We start from the raw sequence: 13,434 nt of genomic DNA, 5'->3' as shown, positions 1-13,434 counted from the left end.
CTTATACAAAGTGGGGAAGCAGTCGTCTCAGGAAGGCAGCACGTACAAAGTTTCAAACACCTTATAAAAAGCGGGGAAGCAGTCGTCTCAGGAAGGTAGCACGTAAAGTTTCAAACACCACAAGCCCGCCCCCCTTACGTTCCTGAGAGGTCTCACATATTAAAGCAGGGAAACAGTACAGCACTCTCGTCTCAAGGGATCCTGTCCGTGACGCCAATTTAAATGTCCCGATCCGATGTCGGGGAAGGTTTCGATACGATCCCAAGAGCGAGATTAAGACACAAACGAGGTCAAATGCCGTATAGTCGAAATAGGTTTTATTATTAAAAGTGGAAAATGGTAGCGATAGGATAGAATGGAAGAAAAGGCAGAAATTAAGCAAGCAGTCGGGATAGGATTGCCAGGATAGTCACCACCACGGATCCAGCGGCGTCCCGTTGGTCCTCAGTCTTCAATTCTTTGGTGGTGAAGAAGGCCCCTGCCACAGCTTGTCTCTATGAGTTTTTTATAGGGCATATTTCAATGATGTCATGCGCTGCAGGTTTTGTCCATCACACGACCTTCGCGTGATCAACACCCGAAACCAGTATCTTATCAGCTCCAGCCCCGTTTCCTCCTCTGGATGCCTCAATGGCCTGGTAATCGTCCTTATCGGCAGGAGTGTCCTGCTTAAACAGGCCATCTTAGAGACAAAGGGCTCAAGATAAGCAGTTCACAGTTCCTTGAGATGATGGTCCAGTCCCCCACACCTGACAATCTTTGAGGCAAATGGTTCAGGATAAGAATTCAGTCTCTTACATTCCCCTCCCCAGCTAGTTGTGTTTGGAGTGAATCCAGGGGGAATCTGGACCCTGCTGGGGGTCCCCTTGTTCTAAATAGAGGCCCCTGACCCCAGGATGGGGTCCCAGGACGGGAGAGAGGCTCAAAAATCACATGCAATGGCAGGTCTCCATTGCTGAGAGTTGAGAGCCAAGGTGCCTCCCCAACTCTGGGTGTACAGAAAATTTGGGGGGAGATGGGGGAATCCACTGCTTAGTGACCACATGGATGCTGCAGTGTGATGGTATTTAATTACCTGCATGTCTCAGATTATTAACAATTTAAATTCCAGCCCTGGGGTTGCCTCCTAGAGCCCATACAGAGCCCGTGGCTCTCTGCTGCTGGTGGGCAGCATCCAGACACCCTGTTGTGTCCACCTGGAACTAGAAGCCCTCCCACGACACATGATCCTTGAGGGCTCTGAAAATCCCTTACAGGGAGGTCTCGGTGACCATCAGCAGAGGAAAAAACACCAGCTGGCTGAGGCATGGGCAAGTCACCTCGGAAATTGCTCCCCACTGGTCTCAGCCCATTGGAAAGTCCCTGCCAAGGCAGCTTCCAAGCCCGAGGGCGATGCTCCAGGTGGCCCAGAACAAGCTGAGTGCTTTTGCTGCCCCAGAGGTTGCTCACATGCTCCTGTGTGTCCGTCCAAGCCAAGATATAGAAGAGGTTTGGATTTTGTTTTTCATTCTCCTGGCATAGCAGATCTCCCCGCAGCATGGAGCTGCCTGCTGCAGGGCATGAGGGTATTTAGCATCTGCTTAAAATTTTAATTGTTTTTGTGTTAAGCACCTGATGGTGTATTTTAGATAGAAACGGAAGGGATTTGGCCTTCCCTCCCCTCCTTCCCTCCTCCCTCCCTTTCTTCCTTCTTTTCATCCATCCTTCCTTCCTCCCTCTCTCTCTCCCTCCCTCCCTTCCTCCCCTTTTTCCTCCCTAAAACTTTAATAATTTCTTCCTTATTACATCCCTAAAAGCCCCATTCAGTCACAGGCAGCAGCAGGCAAGGAGAACCTCAACAATAAGGGCAAAACCAACAGTAAAACTGGAATGAAATGACAGCCATAAACCCAGTACCAGGAGGGACAATAAAACTGCAGTTTGGCAGGAGCCAGCAGGCCCACACTAATACCTTTTTTTCTGATTAAAACACTTTGGTCACAGATTAACTTCCTTTGCTCAATATTTATTGTCTTACCCGCGCTGGAAGGCAGGGAGGAGAGGAAGAGGGGTGGGCAGGATTTGGGACTCAGGATCTGCATCAGGTTTGCAGCTCTGCAGCCTTTGGCAGCTGCTTAGGCCATGGACACATAATCAAAGGTGACGAATGTGCCTCCAGCAGTTACCCTCCATCATTGAGTGCTAGTGCCAAAGGGTCTCCATGCACCGGGGCAGGATCTCAGGACTTACATCCTGGACAATGCTCTGGGTGTCCCAAACATGCAGGATGGGCAACAATGGAGACAGGCACTGCTACAGCCTGGGCGAGCACATTGGTTTGTCTTGGTCAAGCCAAAGTCCCAGCAGCTCTGGGGAAACCATGTCCCTTGGTAGCCTGACCCATTTGTTTCAGCAGCATCAGAAAACAGGATGGAAATGAGACTACATTCCTGGCCATCCCCCCTTGAGTGTCTCTACATCTCCACATACCCCACTGGGCTAATCCCTTGCTCCTTGCAGAGCACAGGATGTGCCAACCCATTGCAGAAGCACCACAGCCCTTTCCTAATCCCTCATGACTCTATAAATGCACCACAGAGGGAGTACATGCCTCCGTGGGACCTTGATGCATTTTTAATGCATAACTCCATGCTTGAGCTTCAGCTCAGCTCCCCTCACTCCCCCCATCACCTGCTCCACTCGCCCTCCCGGAACAGCTCAGCATGGGGATTGTGGAGGATGTATTTGCCCTGATGCTGAGGGACAGGGGCTCAGGACAAGGGTGACCCCATCCCAAGGACACTTTTCTCAGGACAATCTCCAACAGCTCCCCTGCAGAAGTGAAATGGCATCAAGGCACATCCCTACAGGGCATCCCAACAGACCTCAGTTTCCCTTTGATGCTTCCAGGTCGGGAGCAACGGCCAGGTGCCCCACAGCCCCTCCACTCTGCCGTCCTGCACCCAGGTAGATGTTTTTAACCTCCTCCCCATAAATCACTTTTTGATTACAACTGGACTGTAACTACCAAAATATAAAAGGCTTCGGGGCACAGCAGTGATGGTTTCTACAAATTGCAATGCCTTTGCATCCCCAGCAGCCCCGTCCTCACCAGCCTGACACCTCCCCACACCACAGGAAAGGCTCATCTCTCCCTCACGGTCCTTCCCACCCCCTCAAGCAAGCTAAAAACTATTGGGGGGGAGTGGAGGTGGATTTGTCATGGGGAAGACGGGGGCTCAGCACAGCCAGGGTCCAGCTCTCATACCTAGCTGCACCCCCCACTCCTCCTCCACCTGCTGCTGACTTCCCCCCTGAGTTTTTCAGGAGATGCTTTCTGGGGGGGGGGGGAATATTTTTTATTAAAAATTAAAAAAAATCTCAGGCCATCTCTGAGCTATTTTAGCAGCAGCTAAACTCCAGCAGGCTGCTACCTGCCAGGGAGGGCATCCTGGCACATGCACCCACGCTCCTCGGCACATGCTGCCTCCCCAGCCTCCATCCTAAATCACAACACAATAAACAGGCTGTTCATATAGATGCTGTTTAATTAAGCAATATGGATCCTGCCTCAATATTTACAATCTCACTTGCTCTGATTTATTAGAGCAAGAGTCTCATTTTTAAAGACAGCAACTGTAAAGTTTAATACTGCTTGACTTACTGCTTTGTTACAACTGGTTCAGTGGCTAATCACCCCAATCTGGATTCTCACATTTAAGCCAATTCTTTGCCGCTTTTCCAGGGCCCTGGGGAAGAGCCAGGCAGATGGGAGGTTGGCACAAAGGCACTTACTGTGATGAGAAGGGATGGGGGCTGCGATAGGGATGGTCGCAAAGCCTGGCCAGGTGTTGGCTGTCCCAGGAAGGAAGAAATTGGTTTGCAAGAGGCCAGACTCTGAGCTGGGCACCCCCTGTGCCATGCAGGGGGGATGCTGCATGCAACAATGGCTCCAAGCTCAAGGGTCACCCCAAAACCCACCGCCTCCTCCCCAAAACCCTTGGGCACCTTGGGAGCCCTGAAGCCAGGGGGTGGGATGGCTCACGAGCTCTGGGATGTGGTGATCGGGGAGGAGGATGGGACCAGCACCCAGGATGGCTGCAACCAGCCTGGTCCTGAGCCTCACGCTGGCCAGCCCCCACCCTTGCCCACGAGTGGGGATGGGGGAGTGATGCACAGATGGGGCAGGGGGGACATGGCCCTCCCCACAAATTATGGTCTTGTAGATAGGAGGAGAGCATTTCCCATCTCACAAAATACTTCTAGCCCCCAGGAGACCGCTCATGGACTTGACAAGGAGGATAGGGGCCTCGTTAAGGAGTTATGAGAATGGCTCTTCAGTGACAAATAAAAAATATTTGTGCGAAGACATGATGGCAGATGGCGCTGGGCATCCCCCCACATCAGCTGTGGAGCATCACTATCTGGGACCTACCCCTGCATGGCCCTGGGGCTTCCCTGGGGGAAGGGGCTATGGTGGGGCAGAGCACAGAGCTGGTTGCAGCATCCCCCCAGCCCAGCCCAGGGATGGGGCTGCTGCTGCCCCATGCCATGGGGTGGGTACTGGGGGGAGGGACACTTCAGCACAGTGAGCCAAACTAGACCCCCTGGCAGCCCCTGGGCTAGCAATGAACCAGCCCCTCACTGCATCCCAGCAGCCCCAGTACCCGCAGCACGCAGGACGAGGGCTGCAGCCCCAGGCAGAGACGAGGAAGAGGAGCAGCTCCAGGGCCGGGCATTCCTGCCAGCAGCCTCCATGCAGCGAGTTTGCCAGGCCTCAGCCCTCTCCCAGGAGCTGACTAAGCCTTGGACAGCAAGAACTCCTCCCTGCTTCCAGCTCCTCCCCGAGCCTGCAGCGCTCAGAGACAGGCGCAGAGCTCCCCCCAGGGAGGAAGAAGAGGCAACGCAGAGACAGGGACAGCAGCAAGTGGCATGGGGCTGCTGGCACATCCCCCGCAGCCCCCAGTGTTATACCCCCCAGCAGCTGGGGGTCCCCACCAGAGCCCCCAAACCTCCCACCCAAGGCTGTGAGTCACCAGGGCACAGGCAGAGGCACTTTGCTTCCAGGTTTTATTGGCCAGGAGGGCTGTGCCCCTCCACGGGGCAGGCAGCACTCCCCACCAGTAAGACTGGACTGGGAGGAGGGTGAGCCCTTTAGTGGTTGTAGGAGCATGCTGCAGAGGCAGGAAGATGCAGCCTGGGATGGGGAAGGAGACAGAGCGCATGGTGATGCAGCAGGATTAGGACTGGGGTACCCGAACAGGCAAAACCAGTCCCCAAGCCAGGACCAGCCATGACAAGGCTCAGGAGAAGCTGGGAGACCTGAGGGCTCACAAGTGACATGAGTTCCCAGGCCTCAGCTGTAACCACCCCCAGCTGACTCCTCTCCCTGGCCTCACCCAAAGCTGGCTCCACTGCTCCCTGTCACGACATCTCCTTGGCCCTCCGCTTGTAGTGTGCCTTGTTGCACTTGAACAGCCTCTGCATGGTGGAGGCTAGGCCTGCAGGAGAGTGCCGGGGAGCTGCACCCTGAGCTGATCAGCCCCCACTGAGGGCAGGCGGCATACCTAGCTGGGGGGGAGGTCACCCTCAGCACCTCTCCCTGGGTGGACATCAGTGACAGGCAGAAGGGATGCACTGGCCAGTCCCCCCCCATCCATGCAGACAATCTGAGCAACACAGCAGAAGGAGCCCCCATTCCTAATCAGCCAGCACCCCAAAAATATGGGGCACCACATGCTTCATCACCCCAGAAAGGGTGACAGTCCCCCCACCAGTACAGCCTGCACCTGGACGCACAGCTCCTGCACTGGCATAACAGAGGTGCCCATCCCCCCCCAAGCCAAACCCAAGCAGCCCTGCACCCCAGGGGGACATGGACCCTCTGGCACCAGCAAGGCTGCTGCAGAGCTGCCTCCTAACGAAAGCTGAGCCCAAAGGACATGGGACAGGGGCTGGCAGGGTGTGGAGCCACTCACTGTCCCTCTTGCCCTCGCAGAGGTCCTGGAGGCGGCGGATGTGGTGGCAGGGCAGCAGCAGGATCTGGAAGGGCCAGGTGGCCCAGTATGGCACAGCCAGTCCACATTCTCCACCACCAGCCACTCCTGCAGGACACTGTGCTCAATGGGGACACACGCAGCCCCGATGCCCCAGGGGCTCTGCTTTTGGGGGCTGGGGGGCCCACCCCAGCATACATCCAGCTCCCAGGGAAGAGATGACAGCCACGTACTCACCTTCCAGCAAGCCTCCTGCTCAGCATACTCCAGCAGCATGGGCATGCTGTGCTGGCTCAGGTGCTGCTGCTGGGTCCGGTCCTCCAGGCACACCTCGATTGGGATGAAGCTGCTGGTGCATACCTGGGAGGGACATCAGGGTGCAGGGCCAGGTTACCTACTTAACCCCCCCTGCCATGCCACCCTGCCCCATCACCCAGCCCAGAGACCCCAACACATCCCTCTGCAGTGCCTCACCATCCCTTGGGTGTTCTGGGCTCATGCCACAGCCCCCATACACACCTAAACCCTGCCAAGCTGGGAGGATCCAGCCATGCCACCCCATGTGGGGTGCCGGTACCCCCCATTTGCAGGGGTGCCCCAGCCATGCTGCCCATCTGCAGGTCCATGCTGCCACCAGGCAGAGAGGTCGACATATAGCAGCCACAAGGGATGGACCCCAGGAGGGGAGGTGACAGGACAAGTACGGACAGGACAGGTATGCAGAAAGCTTTGGGACCAGGGGGGTGATTCCTGTTCACATCTTCCATCTGGGTTTGTTGTAGGGTCACCCACAGGGACTCGCAGTTAAGCCAGGTCACAGGTGGGACAGCCTCACCTGGCAGTGGGGGTATGGGTTGGAGCAGCCCATCATCACTCCCTTGTTCTCGAAGATCTGCGGAGGAAGAGGTGCAGCCAGCAGGTCCCAGTCCCAGGTTGCCACGGTGTCCCCAGTGCACCAGGAAAGTGGAGCCTTGCACCCGCCTGGAAAGGCTAAGTGGGGTATAAGGTGGGGATGGGGGACCCACATGTGGCTGGGAGGGTCCCAACCCCTGGTGCTGCCAGAGCCCCCAGCCCCAGCCTCCCACCTCTGCCTGAGCCCCCTGGGGCAGGGAGAGAAGGGCAGCCCCCACCAGCCCCAGACCTGCACCCAGGGGTAGGAGGCACCCAGCTTGGCCAACAGCTCTGCCCATGTGTTGATGACAGCCCAGATCTCTGCTGGGAACACAAGGGGCAGCGTCAGGTCGGACCAGGGGTGGAAGCACATCACCTTGCTGCAGAGGAGACACACGTACGTGGCCAGGGCTGCAGGGTGTCCTCAGGGCCCCCTGTGGCCCTGCTGCATCACAGAGGGACAGGGGAAGCTGAACAGGGATGAGACCCCTGAAATCCCCCAAAACAGAGCAGGCATGCACAGAACAGGCATCACAAGGAGGGGTGTGGGCTCAGTCCTGCTTCATCCCACGGGTCCCAGCTGTCATCACAGCCTGGACCCCCTAGAGCCATGGAGGTATTCACCACATGCCCCAGGCTGCTGCTGCTTGAAACAAGGGGTGATCACTGTCACCTGGTGAAGGACAGAGAGCAGGGAGGGAGAGGGGACCAGGGCAGCACCCATGCCCCTGTAACCTACCCTACAGCCCCCCCAGGACCTGAGCCTGGGGTCCCCAGCAGCCTGCTCTCCCCCCAGAAGTTACTAGGCTCAGGAACATCAGGCTGCAGCACAGGGAAGTCATTTGGGAAGACAAAGGTGCCCTCGTACTGAGGGTTCACCTGCCAGGGCAAGAGATGGGGTCGGGGGGGACAGGGCGGCAGGGAGAGCCTGGATGCCTGAGTCCCCGGCGGTACCTTGCCGTTGGCCCGGGTGGCCCCAGGGCAGAGGGGGTTGTTGGGGTCCCAGAGGGGCACGTCCTCGGGGGCAGCTTCTCCAGCTGCCCCTGCCAGGGGCGCTTCACCCAGTGGGCCGACACCAGCACCCAGCCATCCCGCAGCGGGTTGTAACGAGTATGCGGGTGCTGCTCTGTGGGGAGAGAGGAGCGGGGCATCAGGGAGGGAGGGACGCGGGAGGCAGACCTCCGCGGGCCGGGCACCCCCCACCCACCATGCCCCCTCCTCGGATAACCCTGCAAGAGGGTCTACACCCTATTTTATGCCCCCAGACCCCCCCCCCAGCTTCACCCTTTCCTCCCTGTCCCAGTCCGGGGGGGTTCCCCGCCGCCACCCACCCCCCGGGCAGGAAGGGTCCCCGCAGCCCCCGCTTCCCGGGTTGCGGCTGGGCTGGGCTCTGCCGGGGGTCCGGAGGGAGGCAGCCCCGGCCGTACCGCTGGCGCGGAAGCAGCCGCCCCCCACTTCCTCCTCCCCCACCAGCGGCTCCATGCTGCGGCTGTCCCGAAAGCCCCGGCGACAGCATCAACATCGCCCTGCGGGACCGGCCCCTTAGAGCCGCCGCCGCTCCGCTCCGCTCCGCCCCGCCCTGCTGGAGCAGGGCCGCCCGCGGCTTGGCCGCGGCGGGGGCGGTCCCGCTCCCCGTCCCGGTGCCGGCGGGGCAGAGCGGCGGCGGGCGGCATGGGGGCGGCGGGGCGGCGGGCTCTGCGGCAGGCGCTGCGGGCCGGACTGGCGCTGCGGGCCGGACTGGCGCTGGGCGTGCTGGCGCTGGTGCTGCAGGGGCTGCGGGGCTGGCTGACCTCCAAGCGGTACGAGTTCACGCCCGCCGAGATCGCCCAGCTCGCCCGGCACCACGCGGGTACGCGCCGCCCGTGGGGACAGGGCCTGCGGGGGGAACGGGACCGAGGAGGGATGGGGACGAGGAGGGGGGGGCAGCGGCCTGGGCTGGGGAAGGGACCTATAGCGGGGATGCAGGATCAAGGAGGTTCTGATACAGGGGGGCTGGGATCACGGGGGGAATGGGACTGGGGTCAGGGAGGGGCCGGGGGTCTGGGACTGGGGCAGCAGGACCAGTATTGGGAAGGGATCAGTACCGGGGAACTGGGATGGGGGATTGGGGTAGGGTAATGGGACTGGAATGAAGGAGGGATGGGGTCTGGGGCAGCAGGATCACCCAGCCCTGTTGGGGCTGAACCCGGGGTTAAGGCAGCTCCCTCTGTGCTGGGGCTGGTCCAGGTCAAGGAACCAAGCCCTAAGTGGGTCAGGGGCAGAACCAACCCCCCAACTAGGGTTGGAGGGGAGGGCTGGCCCTGTAGGGTGCAAGGTGTGTGGTCACAGCGGAGGGGCTGCATGTCACCAGGGCAGGGTGGGTCACTGTTACCTTGCTTGGGTCCCCCATATAGCCCAGCACCTGGGATAGGCTGTAGGGCTGGAGTGCTCGGTGCTGCACATCTTCCATCAGCATCCAGGGAGGCAGCGGGGCTGGGTCTGCAGCCATGGGGATGGAAGGCTGTTGAAAGGAGACATTTCCCCTAGGGAGACCCCTCAAAGGATGTGCTGTGACCCTGTGGCTGGGGAGGGGATTCAAGGGGGGGGCCAGCAGGGCTTGCTTCGTGCCAGGGACTCATGGTGACCCCGGGTGCTACAGGGCTGGACCACGAGCTGGCTTTCTCCAAGATCATCGTGGAGCTACGGAAGAAGCACCCAGGCCACATCCTGCCAGATGAAGACCTGCAGTGGGTGTTCGTGAACGCAGGCAGGTGGATGGGCTCCATGTGCCTCCTGCATGCCTCACTCACCGAGTATGTGCTGCTCTTTGGGACAGCCGTTGACACTGGGGGCCACTCAGGTAAGCAGGAGACAGGGCTGGCAAGGTAAGGGGTTTCTCTGAGCTCTTTCCACCCTGCTTGTTCAGGTCCAGCTGCCCCGGCCGTGGTGTGCCTGGGGCAGGGAGCCCGCTGCTCCACTTCTGGATGGGAAGCACGATGCTGGAAAACACCCTCCACGTGAGGACCAGCCCCCGCGGTGTTCCGCAATGCCTGCAGGTCCCAGCACATGCTGTGCCATGCTGTGCCACATGGCCAGGACTCTCTGCATTCAGCTGGCAGGTGGTGGCAGGCATCACATTTCCCAGTGCTTCATCAGGGAGCAAATGCCAAACATGCTGGAAACGAGCTTACGGACACTGAGCAGCCCAGGCTGTTGGGATGTGGCTGGTCACACAGGCAGCCTGGGTACCAGACCCAGCCGCACTCCTTGGTGTGTTGAGGCCCCAGGGCTGGCATCCTTCCCCCCCCCAGAGGGCTGCTCTGTGGCTCAGACCTGGGCTCCTGAGCTGTCCCTGGCAGGGATGCTCTAAGCCGGTGCTGCCTGTCCTCCCTCAGGTCGGTACTGGGCAGATATCTCCAACACCATCATCTCAGGGACCTTCCAGCAGTGGAAGGAAGGGACCACCAGAAGTGAGATCTACTATCCAGGTAAGCGCAGCAGCCACGGTGCCCTGCAGGCTGTGTCCATGTTCTGGGACATGATTGCTCTGTGGGCTGGTCCTCCACTGTTGCAGAGCCTCTTCCTTCCAGCTGGCAGAAGCCAAGAGCTCAGGATGGGGCAGTTTGTGTCCCCTGGGGCACATCCCAGCATCTCAGTGGGTGCCAGTAAGAGAAAAGTAAGCAAGACTGGGGAGGGGTTGGGGTGCGCAGACCGGGGTGCTCAGCCCTGCAGGTCCTGGTCCCATCCATCTCTTTGGGAACGATATGGGGCAGCTGCTGGGAGCTGTGCTGGTTGTGTGTGTTGGCAGGGGACACCATCGTGCACCAGGCAGGAGAGGCCACGTCGGTGCAGTGGAGCGCAGGCACCTGGATGGTGGAGTATGGCCGGGGCTTCATCCCCTCCACACTTGCCTTCGCCCTGGCTGACACCCTCTTCAGCGCTCAGGACTTTGTCACCCTCTTTTACACCCTGCGCGTCTACGCCAAGAGCCTGCTCCTGGAAGCCAATGCCTTCTTCAGCACCTTGGGTTGCTGAGCCCGGCTCACTGGGGTGCCCTGCTGGGCACAGCTGGCTCCTCTCCTCCCAGCCTTCCTCCCCTTTCCTCCTCCTCCTCCCCAGGCTCTATCAGAGGCAGCAGGAGACCCCCTATGCCTCCCCCCAATTGCTCTGTCCTTCCCCATGGGCCAGCTGGGTACCAGGACAGAGGGACCGTGGCAGTCATCACAATGCAGACCACCAGTTCTCTTTACTACCTGCCTGTCCCCCCTTTCAAGCAGAGCCATGTCCTGCTTTTCCATCCCCCAGGGCTGGAGTCGCCTTGTGGGGTACAAACACCTCTGTGTGCCCCTGGTGTGCAGCAGGAGAGGGGCTGGGGTTGGCTGTCCCTGGGCTCTGCGAAATTTCTGCAGCTCCCGAGACATCAGGAGGAGGATGCTAGCAGAAGCCAGGCTGCACCATGCCCCTCGGGGCAGGGTGCACAAGGTGAGCTGGGCCAGAGCACCCACTGTAAAGGTCAGCCAAGAGGTTCCCTGGCGGGCTGCCAGGTCTGCAGGCAGCGCAGGGCACTGTGTCCAACTGGCAGCATCTCCCATGGCTCCATCCCCACTGACATGGGTTGGCAGCACACAGTGTCCCCCTGGCACAGGGCAGGATCTGCGCTGGGACCCCCCAGCAGTGAGGGGATGCCCAGCCTCTGTGCTGGAGGTCCCTCCTGGTCCCCTGCGTGTCATCTGCCCGAGGTGATAGCTGGGGCTGGAAGAGGGTCCCTTTCCCCACAGTCCCCCTCCCTGCAGTCCCCCCCAAGGGGGAAAGCTACCACCTGTCACTTTAACTGAGAGCCTGTTCTGTGTGGCCTCTGGTCTATGCACATACCTATTGTCTGCAGGTGCCTGAACCTCTGTACTAGCTCAGGACGGGATCTCGCCCCTTGAAACACTTCCCCTGGCTGTGAGACCCCCTAGGGATGGCCACCCTGCTCAGCTCCTGGTGCAGAGTCCTGGTCACCGAGGGAGTGCCGTGGTTCCCTGGCTGAGCCTGGCTGCAGACCCCGCTCGCAGCCCTGTGGCCAGACCCAGGCAGGCTCACTGCTTGGTGGAGGGCTTTCGCCTCTGCGCTGCTGCCAAATTAACGTGTGTGTCCCCAGCCACCAGGCTTGTAGCATGTCCCTCCTCCCACAACCCGGACTGTCCCTGTCCCGCCAACTGGCAGCCCCATACACGGGCTACTTCTTAATTTGCCACCCAAAAAGAGATGTCAGTAATAAAATTGTTCATCCCACCTGCTTGGATCCCTGGGAGAATCTGTGGAGCGTGCTGAGCCCCTGCCATGGGGAACGGTGCTGGATCTGGCCGCCTCCAGGCTCAGCAGGGGTCCTGCTGGCAGCTGGCATCATCCTGCCCAGGGTCCTGGGAGCCGGGAGGTGCGGTGCTGGGCAGTATCAGGCCTGTCTCAGCTCCCAGGGACTGGCAGGAGATGGTGCTGTTACTCCTCTCTCCGCTGCAGTTGCTGGGATCTGAAAGCCTGGGCTGGTGCCAGGGCCCTGCCTCCACAGGGAACCCGGAAGTCCGAGGGGGCTCTATCCTTTTTGGAGATGGTGCCGATGCTGGGCGTACGGCCCTGGGGATGGATGGACCCAGGCCTAGTGGCTTGGTGGTCCTTGAGAGGTTTACACAGATGCACGCACACAGACACACGCATCCCCCCCCGGTGTGAGAAAGGCACAGGAGGGAATCACAGGATCTATAGGCTCTGTGTGTGTATGTCTGTGTGTGCATGCTGGCGGGCAGATCACATGCACATGTGTATAGGTGCAAAACAGGATGGGTTTGTGTGTGTCTTGGCAGGGCATTTGGGCATGTGTTGTTGTGTGCTTGTGTATCGGTAGAACAGTTCACAGGTGGGTGTAGGCAGGACAGGTGGGGGGGTGTGCACATGTGTGTGCACACATGTATATAGGTAGAACAATTGGGCAGCTGTCCATATGGTCAGAACAATTGCACACATGTGAGTGCTTGGACACATATGGGTAGGACATTTGTGTATGTGCACGTGTGTGTGGGCATGCCATGCCCATTCCCTGGGGTTTACTGGGGCCCTGTTGAGGAACACGAGCAATCCCGCACTGGCCTGCGTGGGAAGGCGCTAACTCAGCAGCTCATATCAATACCGCTCCACTTACAGCGAAGGCCGTATAATGAAAATCCAATGGGCACACTGGTGGGAGTAAATAAGTATGCCATTAAAATGAGAAAATCAAAGCTCTGGACTGGTCTTTTATCTTGCTCATTAATTTCTTTTATTACAGAAATATTGCTGCTAAATTACATTAGTGTGAACAATCTCAGCAGTGTTTTCCATAGTGCCCATGTCAATAATTCCATCATGGGCAGGGGATCCCCCCCCCAGCCTGGCTGCATCCCCATCCAGGCTAAGGGCTGCTCCGGGGATACCTTTCTCACCTGTCGTGGTTTAACCCCAGTGTATTGGGTCTGGCTGAGATGGAGTTAACACTCCCCATAGCAGCCCTCATAGTGCTGTGCTCTGCATCAGTAGCTAGAAAGGTGTTGATAACACACCAGTGTTTTGGCTA

At 59.0% G+C, this 13,434-nt stretch overlaps 2 protein-coding genes across 2 annotated transcripts; one reads left to right on the top strand and one right to left on the bottom strand.

Moving 5' to 3' along the window:
* Positions 1-4,977: 4,977 nt before the first annotated feature.
* On the bottom strand, positions 4,978-8,348 carry GALT (galactose-1-phosphate uridylyltransferase). The gene is given in 10 exon segments (XM_069775221.1): positions 4,978-6,053; positions 6,056-6,083; positions 6,213-6,335; positions 6,811-6,867; positions 7,117-7,246; positions 7,491-7,539; positions 7,670-7,745; positions 7,821-7,894; positions 7,897-7,992; positions 8,294-8,348. Coding segments are annotated over 10 exon segments (1,062 nt in total). The 3' UTR covers positions 4,978-5,679.
* SIGMAR1 (sigma non-opioid intracellular receptor 1) lies at positions 8,335-11,107 on the top strand. Its single transcript, XM_069775215.1, has 4 exons — positions 8,335-8,715; positions 9,505-9,705; positions 10,241-10,333; positions 10,654-11,107. The coding sequence occupies exons 1-4, from the start codon at positions 8,538-8,540 to the stop codon at positions 10,878-10,880; spliced, it is 699 nt and encodes a 232-aa protein (XP_069631316.1). The 5' UTR covers positions 8,335-8,537; the 3' UTR covers positions 10,881-11,107.
* Positions 11,108-13,434: the final 2,327 nt, after the last annotated feature.

The sequence above is a fragment of the Haliaeetus albicilla genome, chromosome W (genome assembly GCF_947461875.1).
Source record: "Haliaeetus albicilla chromosome W, bHalAlb1.1, whole genome shotgun sequence".
NCBI lineage: Eukaryota > Metazoa > Chordata > Aves > Accipitriformes > Accipitridae > Haliaeetus > Haliaeetus albicilla.
Note: the sequence above shows the minus strand (reverse complement) of the source record. Positions and strands in the feature narration are given on the sequence as shown.